Source organism: Canis lupus, chromosome X, assembly GCF_048164855.1.
Source record: "Canis lupus baileyi chromosome X, mCanLup2.hap1, whole genome shotgun sequence".
NCBI classification, from domain to species: domain Eukaryota; kingdom Metazoa; phylum Chordata; class Mammalia; order Carnivora; family Canidae; genus Canis; species Canis lupus.
In genome coordinates this window covers 36,178,505-36,201,507 of record NC_132876.1, presented here as the reverse complement: position 1 = coordinate 36,201,507, position 23,003 = coordinate 36,178,505, and the positions used below count along the sequence as shown (strand labels likewise).

Genomic DNA, 23,003 nt, shown 5'->3' with positions numbered 1-23,003 from the left:
ATATTAATTCTAGACGTCTAAATATGCAAATCCAAAGAAACAAAACAGCAGGGGGAATGGGAAGGGAGACTACTAATGGGTAAGAGGTTTCTGGGGTAATAAAAATATTCTAGAGGAGGAACAAAGATGGCAGAGTATGAGGAGGACCTTAGGCTTGCCTCACTGCTAAAACACAGCGAGATAAATATCAAATCATTCTGAATATCCAAGAAATCGATCTGAGGACTGACAGAACAAACTGCACAACCAAAGGGAGAGAGGAGACCACATCATGGAAGGTTGAAGGTGTGGAGATGTGGTTTGGGGGAGAAAAGGATCTTGAGTGCTGCAGAATGGAGGGAACCCTGGTCACAGAGAGAGGTGAGAGAGAGAGTGGATCACACAAGGGGGATCACACAAGGAAAACACTTCCCCAAAGCCACTGACAGGGAAAAGGAGAGGGGCTGATTTTCAGGACATTTTGCAATCAGTGGGGCTCAAATACTGGAGTTCTAGAGGTCTGTGGCATGGCTGATATAAAGCCTTGGTGGCACTACAGTGCTACGGTAGAGAACACAAGCAACTAACCTGGGGGCAGACTTTATAATCTGTGGTTCCTCTTCTTGGAGTACATCCGAGAGAACTGGCATTGCCCCTCCAAGGACAAAGGAACAGACAAGCATCGCTTCCCTCCCTTGACCCTCTCTCAGCCTAGGTGCTAAGACACCTTGATAAGGGCAACTAACCAGGACACTGGCTCTTTAGTGCATCTTGCTTCAAACCCCACACACCTGCACTCTGGTGCAAGTGCCCTTCTGGGTCAAACTTGCATCAATCCCAGCCTGGCGAGACCTTCCCCCAGATGACCAGCACAGGTCCCCTCCACGCCCGGTTCCTACAGTTTGGAGGTTTAAAAATCAGCTGACCTAGCTGGGATGGAGTCCAAAGTACACTGCTGCTCCAGGAGGGCAAGCAACCTAGACACAATGTGAAAAAAGCACGTGCTTTTTTGCCACGTGCACTTCTGGTACTGCTTTTCTAGGACAAGTGTGCCTGAGAACCAGAGCAGAAGGTTCTCAGCAAGAAGACCAGCACAAACCCCCACATGCACTATATATACTGACCATCAACTTGTGCAAAGCTTCAGCTTTAGTGGAAATAGCATCAGGTCTCTTACCAAACGGACCAGAACACTACACAGGAGAAGAAACTGCAGAGGTCTGATCTGACAGAGCGGCCATAACACAGCAGCAGAGTGCATGCAGCATACACCAGAGACACTTTCTGAAGAACCAGGCCCTGTACATTATATGAACTCTTCTTCATAAAGCTATTAATCTCAAGAAGCAGAAAGGATAACAGGCTCTCCTAACACAGAGAAAAAGACAAAAGACCTAGACAAAATGCCAAGATGGAAGAATTCATTCTAAAAGAATGAACAAGAAAAGGTCAGAGCCAGGGATCGAATTGAAATAGATATTAAGTAATATGCCTGATCCAGAATATAAAGTGAAAATCATAAGAATACTAGCTGGGCTTGAGAATAGCACAGAAGACATCAGGGAGGCCCTTACCATGGAGATAAAAGAGCTTAAAACCACAATGAGATACCTACCACTAGTCTCATATCAGAGAGTCCCAGAAGAAGAAGACAGAGAAAAGACATTAGAAAATTTCTAATAAAATTTTCTAATTTTATTAGAAAATTATAGCTGAAAATGTCCCTAAGCTAGAGAAGATAACAGTCCCAGGAGGCACAGAGAACTCTTATCAAAATCAACAAAAGCAGGGGTGCCCAGGTGGCTCAGTCAGTTAAGTGTCCAACTATTGGTTTTGGCTCAAGTCATGATCTCAGGGTCAGGAGATTGAGCACCATGCTGGGTGCAACGCTCAGCACAGAGTCTGCTGGAAGTTCTCTCCCTCTCCAACTACCTCCCCCTCTACTCCACCCCTCTGCTCAAATAAATAAATAAATGCCTTTAAAATATCAACAAAAGCAAACCAACATCTTGTCATATCACAGTTAAATTTGCAAAATACAGAGATAAAGAAAAAAATCCTAAAAGCAGCAAGACAAAAGAAGTCTCTAACTTATAAGGGAAGACTAATAAAGTTAGCAACAGATCCATCCATAGAAATTTGGCAGCCAGAGAAAGGTGGCATGATATATTCAAAGTGCTGAATGAGAAATAGCTGCAGCAAAGAATACTCTATCCAACAAGGCTATCAATTAGAATAGAAGGAGATATAAAGAGTTTCCTAGAAAAACAAAAAATAGGAGTTTGTGACCACCAAACCAGCCCTTCAAGAAATATTAAAGGGGATTCTTTGAGTGGGAAAGAAAGACAAAAAGCAACAAGAAAAGAACAATCTCCAGAAACAATAAAAAAATAAGTAATAAAATGGCACTAAATTCATATCTATCAATAATTACACTGAATGTAAATGGACTAAATGCTCCAATCAAAAGACAGAGGGGGGGATCCCTGGGTGGCGCAGCGGTTTGGCGCCTGCCTTTGGCCCGGGGCACGATCCTGGAGACCCGGGATCGAATCCCACGTCGGGCTCCCTGTGCATGGAGCCTGCTTCTCCCTCTGCCTCTGTCTCTGCCTCTCTCTCTCTCTCTGTATGACTATCATAAATAAATAAAAAAATTTTAAAAAAAACAAAAAACAAAAGACAGAGGGTGTCAGAATGGATAAAAAAACAACACCCATCTGTATCCTGCTTACAAAAGACTCATTTTAGACCTAAAGACACCAACAGATTGAAAGTGAGGGGATGGAGAAATACTGACCATGGAAACGGATGCCAAAAGAAAGCCAGAGTAGCAATACTTATATCAAAATAACTAGATTCCAAACCAAAGACTGTAATAAGAGATGAAGAAGGGCACTATGTCATAATAAAGGGATCTATCCAACAAGATCTAGCAACTGTAAATATCTATGTCTCCAACTTGGGAGCACTCAAATATGTAAATTGATTAAGGAACTCATTAATAAATAATATAATAATAGTAGGGGACTTCAACACCCCACTTACAGCAATGGACACATAATCTAAAAAGAAACTCAACAAGGAAACAATGCCTTTGAATTACACACTGGAACAGATGGACATAACAGATCAAGTGCACATGGGACATTCTCCAGAACAGATCACATATTAGGTCACAAATCAGGCCTCACGAAGTACAAAAAGATTAACATCATACCATGCATACTTTCAGACCACAACACTATGAAACTTGAAGTGAACCACAAGAAAAAATTTGGAGAGAGCACAAATACATGGAAGGTAAAGAAAAACCTACTGAAGAATGAATGGGTCAACCAGAAAATTTAAAAAGAAATTAATAAAACACATGGAAACAAATGAAAATGCAAATAGAATGGTTCAATACCCTTAGGATGCAGCAAAAGTGGTCATAAGAGGGAAGTATATAGCAATACAGGCCTTCTTAAAAAGAAAGAAAAATCTCAAATATGCAATCTAAGGCTCCACCTAAAGGAGCTAGAAAAAGAGCAATAAATGAAGCCTAAAGGAAACAGATGGGAAATAAGATTAAGGCAGAAATAAATGATACAGAAACTAAAAAAAAAAAACAATAAATAGAAGAGATCAGTGCAACCAGGAGCTGGTTCATTCCTTAGCCAGACTTATCAAAAAGAAAAAAGACCCAAATAAGTAAGATCATGAATATGAGAGAAGAAATCACAACACCACAGAAACACAATTATAAGAGAATATTATCAAAAATTATATAACAACAAAACAAGTAATTTGGAAGAAGTGATATATTCTTAGAACATATAAACTGCCAAAACTGAAACAGAATAGAAAACTTGAACAAACCAATGACCAGCAAAGAAATTGAATCAATGACCAAAAATCTCCCAACAAACAAAAATCCAGGGCCAGATAGCCCCACAGGTGAATTCTAACAAACATTTAAGACTTAATACCTATTCTTTTCAAACTATTCAAAAAAAATAGAAATGGAAGGAAAACTTTCAAAATCATTCTACAAAGCCAGCATTACCTTGATTCCAAAACTAGATTAAAACCCCACAAAAACGAGGAAACTCCAGGCAAATATTTCTGATGAGAAATCCTCACCAAAATACTAGCAAATCAAATCCAACAGTACATTAAAAGAATCATTCACCATAATCAAGTGGGATTTATTCCTGGGTTCCAAGAGTGGTTCAATAGTAGCAAATCAATCAATGTGATGCACCACATAAATAAAAGAAAGGATAAGAACCATATTACCCTGGGATCCCTGGGTGGCTCAGCGGTTTAGCGCCTGCCTTCGGACCAGGGCATGATCCTGGAGTCCCGGGTTCAAGTTCCATGTCGGGCTCCCTGCATGGAGCCTGCTTCTCCCTCTGCCTATGTCTCTACCTCATTCTCTCTCTGTGTGTCTCTCATGAATAAATAAATAAAATCTTAAAAAAAAAAAGAACCATATTACCCTGTCACTAAATGCAGAAAAAACACTTGACAAAGTATCATATCCTTTCATGAAAAACCCTCAACAAAGAGGGATAGAAGGAATATCTGTAAACATCATAAAGGCCATCTACAGAAAACCCACATTGAATATCATCCTCAATGGGGAAGAACTGAGAACTTTTCCTCTACAGTAAGAAAAAAAAAACAAGGATGTCTGTCCACTCTCATCACTGTTAATACTAGGAGTCCTAGCCTCAGCAATCAGACAGCAAAAAGAAATAAAAGGCATTCAAATCATCACGGCAGAAGTTAAACGTTCACAATGTGCAGATGACATGATAGTATATATAAAAAACCCGATGGAATCTACCAAAAAATTGCTAGAATTGATACATGAATTCAGTAAAGTTGCAGGATATAAAACCAATGTACAAAAATCTGCTGCAATTCTATATACCATTAATGAAGCAACAGAAAGAGAAAGCAAGGAATCAATCCCATTTACAAATACACCAAGAACCATAAGATACCTAGGAATAAATCTAACCAAAGAGGTAAAAGATCTGTACTCTGAAAACTATGAAACACTGATGAAAGAAATTGAAGACAACACAAAGAAATGGGAAAACATAAAAAAAAAAAAAAGAAATGGGAAAACATTCCATGCCCATGGATTGGAATAATAAATACTGTTAAGATGTCTATCCTACTCAAAGTGATCTACACATTGAATGCAATCCCTATCAAAATACCACTAGTAATTTTCAGAGCTAGAACAAATAATCCAAAAATTTGTACTGAATCAGAAAAGACCCCGAATAGCCAAAGCAATCTTATAAAGGAAAAGTAAAGCTGGAAGCATCACAATTCCAGACTTCAAGTTATATTACAAACCTATAGTGATCAAAACAGTATAGTACTGGCACACAAACAGACATATAAATCAATGGAACAGAATAGAAAATGCAGAAATTGGGACGCCTGAGTGGCTCAGTGGTTGAGCATCTGCCTTCGGCTCAGAGGGGGATCCCAGAGCTCCGGGACTGGGTCCCGCATCGGGCTCCTTGCATGGACCCTGTTTCTCCCTCTGCCTGTGTCTCTGCCTCTCTCTCTGTGTCTCTCATGAATAAATACAATCTTAAAAAAAAAAGAAATGGGAAAATGGACCCACAATTATATGGTAAAGTAATCTTTGACAAAGCAGGAAAAAATATCCAATGGAAAATAGTCTCTTCAACAAATGGTATTGTGAAAACTGGACTGCAACATGCAAAAAAAGAATGAAATGGGACTTTTTTACACCTTACACAAAAAGAAATTCAAAATGTAATAAAGACCTAAATGTGAGACGGGAGACCATCAAAATCCTAGAGGAGAACACTGGCAGTAACCTCTCTGGCATTGGCTGTAGCAACTTCTTACCAGGTATGTGTCCTGAAGCAAGGGAAAACAAAACAAAAGTAAACTATTGGGATTTCATCAAGATAAAAAGCTTCTGCACAGTGAAGGAAACAATCAACAAAACTAAAAGGCAACCTTCAGAATGGGAGAAGATATTTACAAATGGCATATCTGATAAAGGGCTAGTATCCAAAATCTATAAAGAACTTATAGAACTCGGGACACCTGGGTGGTTCAGCAGTTGGGTGTCTGCCTTCGCTCAGGGCGTAATCCCCATTCGGGGATCGAATCCCACATCAGGCTCCCTGTGAAGAGCCTGCTTCTCTCTCTGTCTGTGTCTCTACCTCTATGTCTCTCATAAATAAATAAATAAAATCTAAAAAAAAAATTATAGAACTCAACACCAAAAAAACAAGTAATTCAGTTAAAAAATGGGCAACAGACATGAAGAGACATTTCTCCAAAGAAGACATCGAGATGGCTAACAGACACATGAAAAGATGCTCAACATCACTCATCATTAGAGAAATACAAATCAAAAGTACAATAAGATAACAGCTCACACCTGTCAGAATGGCTAAGATTAATAGCACGGGAGACAACAGATGTTGGTGAGGACACAGAAAGGGGAATCCTCTTGCACTGTTAGTGGGAATGCAAACTGGTGCAGCTACTCTGGAAAACACTATGGAGATTCCTCAAAAAGTTAAAAATAGTACTATCCTGCAAACCAGCAACTGAACTACAAGTATTTACCCCAAAGGATACAAAAATACTGATTTGAAGGTATACACGCAATGTTTATAGCAGCATTATCAACTATAGACAAATTATGGAAAAAGCCCAAATGTCCATCCACTAATGAATGGATAAAGAAGTGTTATATATACACGATGGAATATTACCCATAAAAAAACAATGAAATCTTGCCATTTGCAAGGACATGGATGGAGCTAGGGAGAATTATGGTAAACAAAATAAGTCAGTTAAAGATAAATACCATGTAATTTCATTCATATATGGAATTTAAGAAATGTAACAGATGAACATAGGGGGAAAAAGAGAGGCAAAACATAAAACAGACTCTTAATTATAAAGAACATACCGAGGGTTGCTGGAGAGGAGGTGGGTAGGCAGATGGGGGTATTAAGGAAGGCACATGTTGTAATAAGCACTGGGTGTTGTATATAAGTGATGAATCATTAAATCCTACACCTGAGGGGCGTCTGGGTGGCTCAGTGGTTGAGTGTCTGACTTTGGCCCAGGTGGCAATCCTGGGGGCCTGGAATCAAATCCAGCATCAGGCTTCCTGTGGGGAGCCTGCTTTTCCCTCTGTCTCTGTCTCTGCCTCTGTGTGTCTCTCATGAATTAATAAATAAAATTCTTAGAAAAAAAATTTTGTGACCTTGAGTCATGCAAGAATTTCTTTGGTTTGACACCAAAAGCACAATCTTTAAAAATGATAAATTTTACTTCAAAAAATATAAAACTTCTGTTTAGTACTCTAATGGGAATGAAAAAACAAGCCAAAGACTTATGCTACAATATTCGTAATTCACACATCTGATAAAGGACTTTGTGTCCATTCTTTGTAGAGAAATTTCAAACTCACTGACAAGAAAACAACCCAATTAAAAAATAGACAAATTATTAGAACATTTCATAAAGAAGTCAAACAAATACCAAATAAGCCCTTGAAAATACAGTATACATCATTAGTCTTCAGGGAAATGCAAATTAAAACCACACTGACAAACCAGTACATACCTATTAGAATGGCAAAAATTTTTTTAAAAAGCACTGACTATATTAAATGTTGTTGAGAATGTAGAGAAATTAGAACTCTCATACACTGCTGATAGGAATATGAAATGGTACAATCACTTTGGGAAAGTTTTGTACTTTCTTATAATGTTAAGTACACACCTACCATATGTTCCAGTCACTCCTCTCCTGGATATCTACTCCAAATTAAAGAATGTATATATCTGAAGACTTTTATATAAATGTTCATAGCTGTCTTATTTGTCTAAGTGATCCCTACAACTGGAAATAATCCAAATGGCCAATAAGAGTTCAATAGACCACAAATTGTGGTATATTCATACAATGAAATACTACTCAGCAATAAAAAGTAATGGTCTATTTATATATGCAAGAACATTTTCAGTGAGTCTTTAAAACAATTTATACTGGGCAGCCCCAGTGGCGCAGCGGTTTAACGCCGCCTGCAGCTCAGGGTGTGATCCTGGAGACCGAGGATCGAGTCCCACATCGGGCTCCCTGCATGGAGCCTGCTTCTCCCTCTGCCTGTGTCTCTGCCTCTCTCTCTCTCTCTTTCTCTGAATGAATAAATAAATAAATCTTTAAAAAAAATTTATACTGAGTGTAAAAAGGCAGAAAATAATCATACATATTCTATCATTCCATTTATGTACAACTCTAGATAGAAAACACAAACTAAACTATATTAACAGAAAGCAGATTAATGGTTATCTCGAGAAGAAAGGATTGCAAAGGGACACAAGGAAAGTTTTGACGGTAAAGAACATGCAGATTACCTTGACTATGGTGATGATTTCATTGTGTATGCATGTCAAAAAACACCTTATCTATATGGACTTTACTGAATGTCAATTATACCTCAAAAAACCTATTAAATACAAAAAAATCTTAAAATGAAAAAATTGACTCTATTTACCATTTCTAAGTCAGGGAAAAAACAAACTGAAGCTAACAATTAAACTCTTCCACCACTGGCAGCAGCTGGAGAGTTTTGAAAATGGGAGTCGATAACTGGTCCTTCCATAGTTCCTTTTATGATAAGCATGGTGGGGCACTAATCCTTCTCTAAAACAAGCTAAGGAGAGATTAGAGTATGCTAAGTAGAACAGTTTTCATAAGACCGTCCTCATTAATCCTCCAGGTTTACTGTACCAAGAAGGTCTGGAGTATGCTACAATGCCTTTTTTTTTTTCATGTAAACAAACAGAAATAGAGAATATCCAAGTTAGAGGAAATGTTCTGAAGTTAGACCACAGGAGTTGACAGCTTGGCTGCACCGTTTATTAAAGATGTGACCTTGGACAAATTCCCTACTTTCTTTGTGTCTCAGTTTCCTCATTTGTAAAATGTGCATTCATTCAATGAATGTTTATTGAAAATGCCCCCCAAGAAACTCTTAAAAATGGTCATCAAGAGGTCAATAGACCACAAATTGTGATATATTCATACAATGAAATACTACTCAGCAATAAAAAGTAATGACCTATTTATATATGCAAGAACATTTTCAGTGAGAAAAATGTATATAATACAATCACAACTAGAAAACAAACCTTCCTAATTTTCGTTTTCTCAATAAGAGATTAATAGGACAAAAAAAGAAAGAACTAATATAAAAATGTTTAAGAGTTAAAATTTTAAAACACCATGTCAAGTATAGAGATGTAGTTAGAAAAGAATAGCGTGTAGTTTATAAATTAGACTATAATTCAACTGATTCTTTCTATATATATTGTATTTATTCACTTGAGGAAAGAGGTCAAAGTGGAATCTGTAGATCAGATTACAATTACAGGTAAAAAGAGCTAATCAGGCACAATTCTATAATAAACGTATCAAATCAACACACTATACACCAAACTTATACAACGTTATGTGTTACTTATAATATCTCAATAAAAATAAATTTTTAAAAATAAAAGAGGAAAAAAGCACAACTATATTGTGATCTCCTAACAACACTATGGCCTCTCAATAGTCAATCATCTTGATGTTAGGCCTATTATGCTTTCTAAAAAAAGCAATATTTTAATTATTCGTATTCTTACACATTTATAATGTTGCTTTGTTAGTTTTCCAGTACTGTAATTATTATGTGAAACATAAGCCAATTCCTACAAGTTTTAGACAAAGTTTGTCTCATGAGATATTACCATAATATGTTACTAAGATTTCCAATTTGGCATTTTAAATAAAGTTTAAAATATAATTAACACTGAATGCAAATCTTCAATCTGAGTCTACCCATGGATTTACAAAGGAGTCCAAATGTCTTTCAGCAGGAAAAAATGAAAGTAGCAACTGCATCATGATAAGGGTTTAATATAGCCATTAAGTCATGTTTATTCAGTGATATGGAATGAATGAATACAGTTTATTCAGTATGATTATGGAGTTTTTCCATATATATACCTATTTTATAAATCACTTTAAAAGCAGCTTGAAAACATTCATTAGACAACTGCTATGACTCAAGCTAGAACTCAGTAAAAGGTACTAAGGGAAGGTATTGATTTTCATGTTCAGAAAGCATTATTCATTCTGATTGTGAAGAGGAACCCCAGTATGCACATAATAAATTAATATTTAAGTGATCATTTTGTTAGAAAAATAACAGTTACCTGTGATACACCCAACTTTTTACAAGCATCAAGAAAATTTTCTACATTTCTTCGACATTTTGCCATGCTCAGTTTAGGCTGTAAAGTAAGGGGAAAAAGGCATTTTTCAGGCATATTTATACAGAAATTTATCAATACTAAAAATTAAATTTATTGAGGTATATTATTTGAAGACAGTTTCAAGAAGCTCTACCTCCCTTTAGAAAACTAACAAATTATAGACAAAACTTACCACTGCTGGTGATGGCACATGAATACTAGCTACAGAGCGTGGCCTTATGTGATTGGCTAAATGGCAAAGAACAACTCCATCCATCAGCGCAGCTCCAATGTCATCAGGCAAAATTACTTTTAACCTGGATTCAAGATTCTATAAAGAAATGGATATAAATCACAGATATCCTATCTAAATAGATATGCTACATATTTATATTACTAATCATTATATAATTCAAACTTCTAAAAAGCTTTGCAAATAAAATGCAGATACTTTGCTAATTTTCCAAGTTAAACCCATTTCGCAAAGCAGATCTGTAAGGTCAAGCTCACTTACATTCCGAAGTTGTCGTATTTGTTCTCGTTCTTCCCGTAGATGTTCCATCTTTCTTCTCATCGTAAATCCAGGATCTGCTGCCCCATATTCCTGACGAGATGAGCGGCTAAAAGCTATAAAAAGAGAAAGTTCCTAGCTTATCACAAGGCTAATAGGAAGACTCAACCAGTGGTGGGAAAAGAGGCATGATAATGAAGAATCAGTACAAAACTACATAAAACACTATTACTTATTAATACATTCTAAATATTTTTTCACAGATTATAACTGAAATCTACTTATCTGCACAACTGAAAGCAACAGGGAAGACAAGTGTAACGATTTCTACCACCTACACATGTTCTTATTTAAACATACTAGTTATTAAAAACTTATGATCCAGGTTAAAAATTATTATTGAACATAAATCTGCCTTTATTATATTTAAAGAAAAAGGAAATTATTCTTGAAGGTCAATACAGTTATTCAGGAATAAAAACTATAATTCAATACCTTGCCAAGTAACATGGATCCATTTTCTTTTGGGCTTGCCAAATGCGAAAAGATCCCTTTTTAAAACCACAATATAATGGAGTGCTATAATTTCAAACAGTGTTTGGTCTGCTGGCAGAGTGGTCATTCTAATAGCAGTCACAGTAGAGTGGAAATAAGACTGCAGTATATCTAAGGCAAAAAGCTGAGGTTTCAGGAGCTTGAAGGTAAAGAGGAAGAAAGAAATGGGGAACGGGAATTGGAAAGACAAATAAGGTTAAGAGAAAATTACTTTTAAGAGAGGGGAAAGAATCTATGTGTACTTAAAACTACGGAATCAATCCCACTTAAGCTGGAAAACTCTAGTTTCATATATAACCAAAAAATTTTAGTTGCAGAATATGCACTTACCTGATCTAGGCTTCAAGCCAAAAGGACCATGTGAAAAACCATCAGTTCTATCATATTCCTAAAAAAAAAAAAAAAGAAATAAAACCACTTTTCTTTCAAAATAGTCAAGACAGTTATTTATATCCATTCCAACTTTAGATGTATTTATTTGTTTCCATGATTGGTGGAGTACAGAAAGGCAAACTGTATTTCAATTCAAATTGATACATTTCACTTTTTAAAAGTCTACAAATATTTGCTAATTGATCTGACTACATAAGCTTGCAAATACTTCCCTCTCCTAGTGTAAGGAAAAATAAAAATTACTGAATTACATAAAATAAATAGGTATTATTTTTTGAATGAAGAACCAGATTAAAGCCTCCACAAAAATTAAATAAGCTTCAATGAAAAGTAAATGGTTAGCAATATTTACTCAGTATCTACTAATGACCTGACATTTAGTAGATAATCTGAGACAAATATGCATATTCACACTAATAGGGGATGATAGCTGATATTAATAAATGATAAATTATCATCTCTTCTATTTGAATATACATTGTTTCGAAGTGCTTTCACACAGTGGTGTGCTGCTGAAAGAAATGGTATATTTTAAAAATCTGAGCTTGGAGTTAGAAAGTTTAGGCTAACTCTTGAGCAAAACATTTAATTTCTGTGACTATTTCTTCATACTTAAAATGGGGTGTTTGTCGTGAAGTAACTGAGATAACTAAAAGCACTTTGGAAATTGGGCTTGCCAAAGGTGAAAAGATCCCTTTCATAATTTCAGCAGTACCTTATTTAACATTTGCAATAGCTGTGAAGCAGCTGGCTTCAGTCACTTGTCTACCATTCACTGACTGGAGTCAATAAATGATTGAGATTTACTGATTGGGAAATGTTCCAATCTCTTTAGCTTGGTAAAGGTTACCAATCTCTTTAGCTACAAAATCATGAGGATAATACCCAGCTCATGGGACTACTTTAGGTTCAAGTGTATAGACAAGCACTTTGTTAATAGTATAGTACTAGGAATGCGTGGGTGGCTCAGTTAGTTAAGTGTCTCTTGATTTAAAGTCAGGTCTTGATCTCAGGGTTTTGAGTTCAGGCCTCGTGTTGGGTTCCATGCTGGGCATAGAGACTACTTTTAAAAAAAAAGAGTGGCTCAGTCAGTTAAGCATCTGCCTTCAGTTCAGGTCATGACCCCAGGTCCTGGGACCAAGTCCTGCATAGGGCTCCCTGCTGAGCAGGGAGTCTGCTTCTCCTTCTGTCCTTCCCTTCTACTTGTCATCTCTCTCTTTCTCTCAAGTAAACAAATAAAATATTTTTAAATTTTTTTTAAATTAAAAAACAGTACAGTACTATACTAGGGGTGCCTGACTGGCTTAGTCAGTAGAGCATGAGACTCTTGATCTCAGGGTTGTGAGTTCAAAACCCATGTTGTACATGGAGCCTACTGAAAAAAAATGTTTAATTAAATTTAAATTTAAAAAATAGTATAGTACTATACTGTTTTTTTTTTTTAAGATTTTACTTATTTATTCATAAGAGACACAGAGAGAGGCAGAGACAAAGGCAAAGGGAGAAGCAGGCTCCCCATAGGGAGCCCGATGCAGACCTCTATCCAGGGACACTGAGATCACGCCCTGAGCTGACGTAAACGCTTAACCACTGAGCCATCGAGGCGTCCCTATACTAATTGATTCTTTTTTTTACCTTTTTTTTTTTTTTTTACTAATTGATTTTTACCGTTTTCTTTCACAGACGAGATGGAAGTAATCAGAATTTTGTTGATTCTCTAAATCTTCTGCTGATTAACATGTTATATGCAGTTCCAGTTGAATGCTAGCTGAGCCACCAAAACACTTGTTCATCACCCTATCCATCCACAAGCTCACAGTTTGTCTTCATTATATTGGTTAAAGCATCATGAATTCCCCAAAACTTCATTTATCCAAATGTAAGCAAAATGTATTATAAAAGCAATATAATTTGAGAAAACTGGCACTAATACTCTCCCCATGAGCACAGATCATAAAATCATAAGGCAACCAGGGAACTAGTCACTTATATGCTTACATTTATTATAACTGAAAGTAAAAGAAAGGATTAACAAAAGCATGCAACAAAGACTAATTTTAGGATATCTTAATTTATATTGCTTTCTAAAAGAATGCAAACAATTTTACTTCTCATATAAATAATTTAGGAACATGTTTATAAAGCTAATATCCAAATCCATTTAAAACTTTCATAATGCAACTCATCCAAAACAATAAACAAATGATCCTGGCTTTTAAAAAAATTAACACTGCCTATATAAAACGAAATACCTATCTATGTAATTAACTAAAGTTATATGGTGAATATGGATGATCCAAACATTTAGACAAAGTTCTGAATTCACCAAATGAATACATAATTATTTATTACTAATGCCAACACACTTTTAGAACACTAAAGAAGGTAATCTGAAATAGAAAAGATACTGTTGCGAATTTTAAAATTTATCTCTTGTTGTAAAGTAATCCATCTAACTAAATTAGAAGAATCAATCACCAGAGTATTTGGGTGAGATCTCACAAATGCGAACTTTCACCCACCCCTTCTCCCCATGTTCTCCCTTAGGTCTAAGATGCCAGTAAATGTGTACCCTTCTGTCGATAGGAACAACCCACCACAGGGAAGTTTCTCGTGGAAAAAGGAAGTTTCTCTTGCATTGCTTTCAGACCTAATTGGCTATGAGAAAAACCAAAGGCCATTGCACAATGCTGAAGTACTTCTTTCAAATTTAAAATTGCAAAGCTGTTCTTATCATTTATTTCAAAATATAGATGAATTACAAAACAAAAGAATTTTATAAAGTCTTCTCTATGTTCTATAGGAATTTTCCACTAAGTAATTCAGGTGATATTATTATTATGAATATTTGTACAAAAGATGGTGTTCTTAAAATTTTTTATAGGCTAGATTTGTACAAATTAACCTACTGTGGATTTTTTAACATGGGTGAATAAATTATATTGTTTAAAAGAAAAAGAAAGATGAAGCTAGAGAGAAGAGACGAGGAAGAAACCTATGTAAACACATAAAAACAGAACTTGTACCTCAGATGATACTGGAGATTGTGGTGACATACTAGCATTATCACTGTCTTGCTAAAATAAAAAAATAAAAAGATGAAAGATGAAATTAAAATACAAATGATGATTTAGACATATAAAAGAAAAACCGAAAACTGTTTTGATCAATTGCTAAAGGAAGAATCTGGAAAATACTATCAACCACCTTGCCACTCAAAGTGTGGTCTGTGAACCAACAGCTTCAGCACCCTTTTGGAGTTGGTGAGAAATGCAGAATCTCAGGCCAACCCTACACTTGCTAAACCAGACTCTATACTTCAGTAAGGTCCCCAGGTGATTGATTCATAAGCACTTTAAGGTATCAGAAGCACTACCTATTCACATCAAATATTTCTATAAATCTATTTCTTTTAAAGAACACAAATGAAAAAAATCTTTCCATATTTCTTAGAAGAGATTCACATGTTATGATTAATTCCTGATGGGAAATGCCAATGGGATGGTACAATCCCATTGAGAGAGATACATGGAAGCATGCAAAATTTCCATCCCTCCAAGTAAGAACATTTTACCTGGGAAATTATGTGTATCTAATATAGGCTTAGAAATAATTAGAGAACTTAACTGCATAAAATAATATTAAACAATCCATGTTTTTTGAATGACTACCAACCAAATACAAAAATCTTCACATTTAACCTTGAATATGCATGCCACATAGGACATTCATTCAACATTCAATAAAAGATGATTGCTTACTATATGTCGACACTGTGCTAGACAACAGTGGAGTATTCAAATTGAGTAAAATATCATCCACTCAAGGATCTCTCAGTCTAGGGGGAACACAGATTCATTTGTACAGGTAATACAACCTTCTCAGTACAGTGTTAGAGCTATGTATGCATGGTATATGATGAGGCACAGGTAAGGGGCACCTAGAGAAATGGTAGGAGTGAAAGGGCAAATTTCCTGAAAAAGTGAAAAACTGAGTAGTGTGTTTACCAGAAAGAGAAGGAAGGGAACAACATTCCAAGATGAGAGGACAAGGACAAAGGCACAGAAGCAAAAATGAAACGATGATGCAGAAAACCTTTGAGCAGTCCATATTGCTGGAGAGTACTGAAAAGCAAGAAAAAAAACTGAACAGATCATGAGCTGAGGCTGATGTGCTAAGAAGGGGTCTGATCAGGAAGGACCAAGAATTTATCTTCTAAGTGACAGGACATAGTGAAGGTTTCTAAGCAAGGGGATGACCTCATCCCGTTTTTGTGTTCTTTGGAGTAATCATTGTGGCTTGCAGAGAGGACAATGGACTGGAGAAAGGGAAAAGAGCAAGGATGCTATTGTGGTGGTACAGGCAAAAAATGCTAAGGCCCATGCCAGGGCAGAAATAGCAGAAATACAGGTGGAAAATGTATTCAAAATACTTCAGTATCAAAAAGAAAAGTTAGTTCTTTGGTAACATTAGATATTAAAGCAGGCAAGACCAAAGTGGATATAAAACACAAAGGGACAGAGACAATAGCCAAGCTGAACCTCTAGCTCAGGGTTCAGCAAACATTTTCTGTGTGATTCCATTACCTAAAATTAAAGTTTTCAGAAGCCCTGCAAAGTACTCAATATCAAATTAACTACCAATCCCTCCAATCAAAAATACACAAAGCTTAAGTATTTATGGTGATGACACAGTGTCATTTCAAAAATGCTAGGCTGCTGCATAATTTTAAATGGTAAGGTAGAAAAATTTATAATAATGCACAAACTATAGCAACCTAATTTTTAAAAATGTTAAAACAGTACACAGAATTTACAGAAAAAGATTAATAAATGCCAAAAGAATCTCAACTGACTACGAGGTTGATTTAGTAAGACAGAAGATGAGAAAATGTAAAAGACAAATGTTAATAGAATTCTAAAACTGAACTATCAGAAATTCTGTTCAAAATAAAGGATATATGGAAACTATATAATTAAATTAATAACCGCATGGTGATACTCAGTTTTTATTATTGGAAAAAAACATGCATTAAATCACTAACCAAGAAACTGACAGAGGTGTTACATTTTACTCTGATGAACCAACTACATATGAAAAGTAAACATTTTAAATAATTGCTACTATCACCCTCTTTTCTCACCTCATCGTTTTCATTGCCACTTGAACTCTTCCTTGATGATTTATACTGAAAAATATTTAAAACATACACTTTATTTTTCTTTGAACATATGAATTCTCTACCAGTAAATTATACGTGAGGTTTATTCATATTTTGGCACTTTTATTAAATTATCTGATACTAACATTAATTATATAACCAGTTTAAACAATCTTAACACTTATTAATAGCTAATACATGGAGGGCTTTCATGTGCAAGGCATCGTTCTATATATCTAGCAACATTTCCTTCCTGAGCCGATCCACTTCCCATTCAACTCAGGTTTCCTATCTGAAAGTTGTCTTAAACTCTTCAGTTTTCTTAATCCACTATATCCAAAACATCATTGTCAATTCTTTTTGTAATCTCTCTGACTTGCTTCTTTTGAATTCTTAAAACTACCAATTTATCCTAGGGCCCCATTACCTCCCACCTAGATGGTAATCGCCCCATTCAAAAATGCTATCTATTGTTAAGAAACCTACTGATTTCAGGTAAGAAAAACCATAACGTTAGGTATATATATTGACCATACAATAACAGTAATAATGATAATAGCTAATACTTATATTAGTGATTACTATGTACCAGGCACTGACAAAAGTATGTTACACATATCAACCCATTTGATTGTCCTAACAACACTAAAGTAAATATTATTATCTGCATTTTATACTGAGGCACCAAGGTCATATGCTTAAAATAAAAAATGCTACTATGTCAAAAAGCTTTGTTTTTACAATCAAGAATTACAGAAATACAGAATGACAACCACCAAAGTTCTTATTTCACCACCAAAGGACTTATTAAGTCCTCTAGGGTTCTTATTTCTAACTCCTCCTCACCACAAATAATCCTGCAAATTAATGGTAGATTAAAACATTCAAAACACTATTTGCATCTTATGATTCCCCTACTGAAAAACCTACTTTCAAATTATGTTCAACTTTCCTTGCCTGGCATTCAAAGTTCTATTTAATGGCCCCCTTTCTTATGCAGCTTTATATTCCATAACTCTTGGAAAACTAGATCTATCTGATAGCTCAACCACAGATTGGAAGGCAAGCAGTATATTAGGGATTACAAACACCAGACCTAAATTCCTCCATTGTCTCTCCAGTGATGTATGACAACTACCCTACGCATGATGCTTGCTGACAATACATTGTCTTGGTTCTATTCTACTTCAACAAAAGAATGACATTTGCACAGCAGACCCCAGGACCTGAAGATGGCCATCAGTCATCCAAGTAAAGGAAAAGAAACTCATGGATGTCAAAACAGAGGAGTTGCCAAACTGAATACTGTTGCAGGATCTCGCCTCTAAAGATACCGGTTGGAGTGTTTCAAAGAAGTTACTACCAGTATTACAAGTATGTCAATGTGAAGAAAAGGAACATCATCGAGGTTTCAATGTTGCTGGAATATTACATGCTTTTCAACCACTGCCTTTCATACAAGGAACTCAAACATGAACAGCTACACAAGTACCACTGAAGAGGGCACAGTCTATATTCCTGGCCATGACCTTTGTAGGGTAGATTTTTGTAGAGCAAAAATCCCTGATATTTGCTGGATCCTTTCATATTTTAATTGAGAATTAATACCGGATAAAGGATGATTGGTACAAAAACAAAAAACCAAACAAAAGAATGACATTTGAGTGAATAATAAGCTAGTATTTATTAAATGTATACCTTGGGGCAAGTGCTATTCTCATAGCCATTTTACATTATTAAGTAATTCAGCAGTTATAATAATCTTGTAAAAAAAGATACAATTAGAGTCATTTGGGGATAGAAAAAAATTAAGCTCAGCAAGGTTAGGTAATTTGTCAAAGTCACACAGTCAATATCTAAGTTAAAAACTGGAACCAACGTGGTTTGATTCTAGAAGCCAAGGCTCGTGCTCGCTTCAGCAGCACATATATTCTAGAAGCCAAGGCTCTTAACCACTATCTCTAAATCCTGAATGATTAGTAGAAGTTTGCCAGGAATAAAAAGGGCTAGTGGGCATTCTCAGAAGAAGGAAAGCACAAACTAATAAAAAAAAAAAGCTCAGCCTATGCAGAAAACAAAGAATAGCCAGATGGCGGAGCGCCTGCGTGGCACAGTCAGTTAAGCATCAAACTCTTGGTTTTGGCTCAGGTGGTGATCTCGAAGTTGTGAGATCGAGAACCCTGTTAGGCTCCATGCTCAGCTGGGAGTTGGCTTGAGATTTCTCTCTCCCTCTCCCACCCTCCCTCCCACCACACTTTCTCTCTAAAAAAATAATAAATAAATAAGCCTTTAAAAAAAAAAGTAGCAGTATGGCTAGTGAGGAGAGTGAATTGTGGCAGGTAATAAACCTTAGAGATTAGGGGATCATGGCATCTGAAGTTTTTTAAAAGTCTAAATTTTGTGTTATTGATAATAGACAGGGAAGAAACAAATTTAAGCCAGGGTTTTCTCAAAGGACTGTGAAGCTACAGAAAGGGAACAAATGAAGAAGTTATTACAATTGCCTAGACAAGAATGAGGGTTCCAACCAAAGCAAGGGCAGTGAAGATGTAGAAGAGGTGGCAAATTAGAGAAAGAGGACATATAATTAATATCTTAGTGATGATTGGAGGAATGAGAGAGGGAAAGATCAAAGAGGACTGAGGTGTAGAGCTGAGACAACTGGACAGACACTGCTGCTATTAACGTGAATAAATAGGGAGGAGGAGCAAGTTCCATGGGGGAGAAGGGTAAGAGGCAGAGACAGATTGACCTTGAAATACATGTAAAGCATCCAGACAATTAGAAACACAGGTCTGGAAACCAGAAAAAAAACTACGGGATGTAAATTTAGACCCACCAGAATATGAGACATCTGGAGTCATAAAAGCTTCAGAGGGAGTTTTTAGGGTAATGAAAAGAGAATGAGCCCCTAAGAGCAAGCAGAAGAAAAGTCAGAAAACCCAAAAAAATCCAAAAAACCCAGAAGAACCAAGAAAGAAAAATTATTTAGAAACCAAGAAAGGAGTTTCAAGAAAAGAGATGTGGCCATCACTGTCAAATTCTTAGGTACATGTTAAGCTCTAGGTAAGGGGCTATGTCAATGGAGAAATGGATGTGGAAGCCAGACTGTGGTGGGTTAAGGAGTAATCAGAAACTAGGATGTAAAAATTTAAATTTGGCCTAAAGAAAAAGAGACAAGGCAACAGCTGCAAGGGGACTCGGGAATAATTGTAGAGGTCTGAGAGCATGTATCAGATGGAAAGTAAAGAGATGGAAAGGATGTATTAGAGTAAGTGAATAACTGATAAAGGAAAGAAACAGAGCATAAAGAGGTTAAGAACATAGATAATGAGATTTGTGTTATTGTTACTCAACTACACTTCTAATTTAAAATATTTATCACATTTGAAAACTCAGAAAGGTACTACTTTGCATTACCACACAGATTTAAAAGTCCTAACACTCAAAACCTAATATATACATAGATCTGAAGATATTCCATAAGTTCAACTTTTATTCAATCAACTCAGCTGTCCACTATCCTCAATTAGCATTAGTCTGAATAACTGAAATTTATTATATCGGAATTCAAATAATAAAGACCTGTTTACAAACCAGAGAAACAAAAAGGTCAGATCACTTCTGTATCTTATGTTAATTTCACAGGAGAGACAGTAACTTGTGTACAAATTCTGACTCCTAACAACACAAATCAGGTTATTTCACAAACCCAGTTGGCTTCCCTATTCCAGTATAAAATTAACCATGATCAGAGAAAATATATAAAAATATTTTTCTGGGCATTAGCCTCTAAATGAAAAAATACTGTATTTATGAAAGCAGGTATGTATTTTAAGGGTCATTATAATGTTTTATCACAGCAGTAATTAAGATAGATTTGAAGACAAATATACAGGGCATTTCAATAAAGCAAATAATCCTTAAGACTAATAGAGTATTTAATCTAATGTTTTTTAACTTTCTTGTTTAGAAATCAATCATCTAATGCATTTAGAAATCCATGATGTTATTATTCTTAGAAGAAATCAAAGCTAATTTATATTAAACATAATTTATCAAAAAATTAGATGTTCTTATTTTGTTGTAAATCTTATTAAAAGCATTAACACATTTCCATAAAATGTAAAGAAATCTCTTTCTATAAGAGATTTTTAATAAAGTAACGTATTTCCTGAAATACCTTTACTTTGAAAGATGCAGTGACTTTATTTTGGCAACGAGGACATTAAATTTTATTTAGTAGAGTAGTAATCTACACAGAAGTGGTCTGGAAGTCTAGAAGAGTTAGTGTAACTCTCCTACAATGATTTACTTACTCGTATAATCTGACCCAATTTATCATCTTGCTCACATAATCTGGCCAATATATTGAAACATTTTTTACTTAGTTTCTGGGGCTTACCTGAAAAACATTACTATCCAAAATCAGTCTTGGCAACTGAGAAATAATTAATGAAGAGACCCACATACACAAACATATGCACACTTTCAATAAATATACTGAATAACAACACCACCATTAAATATGTACCATGGAACACAAAGAACTCTTGTGGCTCAGTCATTTATATGTATTAGGATAAAGTTGCACAAAAGCTCTGTATGTTCCTCAACACCACAAAGCTAAGGGGCTATCGCTGAGTGAGCTTGGTGATATTTGGATATACATTTCTAAAGTAGTATATTTTAGTGTTTAATGAACTATAAATCCAAATTAAGTTCAGTAATATATCCTATGAATAACCCTTTTGATTCTTGGAAGATGGGTAATTAAGAGAAATTTTATTTTATTTTTTTTTTTTAATTTTTTTTTTTTTTTTTTTTTATGATAGTCACAGAGAGAGAGAGAGAGAGGCAGAGACACAGGCAGAGGGAGAAGCAGGCTCCATGCACCGGGAGCCCGACGTGGGATTCGATCCCGGGTCTCCAGGATCGCGCCCTGGGCCAAAGGCAGGCGCCAAACCGCTGCGCCACCCAGGGATCCCAGAAATTTTATTTTTGAAATAAAGATACTTTATAGAAATCAATGACATCTTAAGCAAGAAAATACTGGCAATTCTGAATAATTTTTTAAAGATTTTATTTATTTATTCATGAGAGACACAGAGAGAGAGGCAGAGACATAGGCAGAGAGAGAAGCAGACTCCCTGCAGGAACCCTGATGTGGGACTTGATCCCCAGACTCCAGGATCACACCCTCGGCCAAAGGCAGGCGCTAAACCACTGAGCCACCCAGGCATCCCATGAATAATGGTTTTGACTCAGAGAGTAGTATCTCAGGTTTTTATCTTTTTTTTTTTTTTTTTACATCTTAGGAAAAATTTGTTGACATTCAATTTTTTTGCAGTATCCTAACACTGACATCTTCTGACTATTGAGGAGAACTACATATCTCCTTAAAATATTTCCCAGTGACTAAGCTTATCTTTGTACCCACTTTATTAAAAGTATGGAAGAAATTAACATTTCTTGAATGATGGATAATGTAATGGACATTTCAAATAGGATCTCATTTGATCTCTTAGCAACTTACAAAATAGAAATATTATAGGAGATATGTTTAAGCCTTAAAAAATAAAATACTTATCAACAAATGATACTATTAAATCAAAGAACTATTTTTTAAAGGCTTCTGTTAAGGCTTTACTGAGATCTTCACTTGGGTTACTGTAAAGTATTTTTAAAAACAATAAATTGTATTGATTTGAAAGTTTCGTTTGATATTAGACTATCCACAGTAGGTAAACAGGCAGCGCAGCATAGGCTCTAGGTTCAAATCTTGACTTGGCTGTTTATTAGCTAAGTGACATGATGTATATTAGTTAGCCTCTCTGTGCCTTAATTTACCCATCTGTAAAATAGGAATGATAATTGTACTTACTTCATAGGGTTGCTATGAATATTAAATGAGTTGATATTTGTAAAGTCCTTAGAACAGAGTGTCTGGCACTTAATAATTGCTATACAAGTGTTTTTGATAAATTACCAAAATTTATATGCTTTTACTTTACTAGTAGATCAAGTAAATATCAAAATCTCTTCCATTAGTCAGAAAAATTAAAATTTCTCATTCGTCAGGTTTTATCTACTAACA

General features: G+C 35.6%; 1 protein-coding gene and 1 non-coding gene across 10 annotated transcripts in view; both read right to left on the bottom strand.

Annotated features, from left to right (window-relative positions):
* Nucleotides 1-23,003, bottom strand: part of LRCH2 (leucine rich repeats and calponin homology domain containing 2) — a 215,155-nt gene that overhangs the window by 98,373 nt on the left and 93,779 nt on the right. For 7 of the 9 annotated variants that reach the window (XR_012026630.1, XR_012026631.1, XM_072817653.1 and 4 more), the window contains 6 exons: nucleotides 16,889-16,933; nucleotides 14,772-14,822; nucleotides 11,683-11,740; nucleotides 10,801-10,913; nucleotides 10,480-10,617; nucleotides 10,248-10,325 (listed from right to left, as the gene is read on the bottom strand). Coding sequence is in view for 7 of the 9 variants with exons in the window: in XM_072817653.1 (XP_072673754.1) it covers nucleotides 10,248-10,325; nucleotides 10,480-10,617; nucleotides 10,801-10,913; nucleotides 11,683-11,740; nucleotides 14,772-14,822; nucleotides 16,889-16,933 (483 nt within the window). In the remaining 2 variants the exon portion in view is untranslated. The remainder of the gene's footprint in view (nucleotides 1-10,247; nucleotides 10,326-10,479; nucleotides 10,618-10,800; nucleotides 10,914-11,682; nucleotides 11,741-14,771; nucleotides 14,823-16,888; nucleotides 16,934-23,003) is intronic. The other 2 variants (XM_072817654.1, XM_072817656.1) reach the window with 1 other exon arrangement.
* On the bottom strand, nucleotides 14,310-14,438 carry LOC140628949 (small nucleolar RNA SNORA35). Its single transcript, XR_012026862.1, has one exon. It is a non-coding gene; the product is annotated as a small nucleolar RNA SNORA35 (small nucleolar RNA).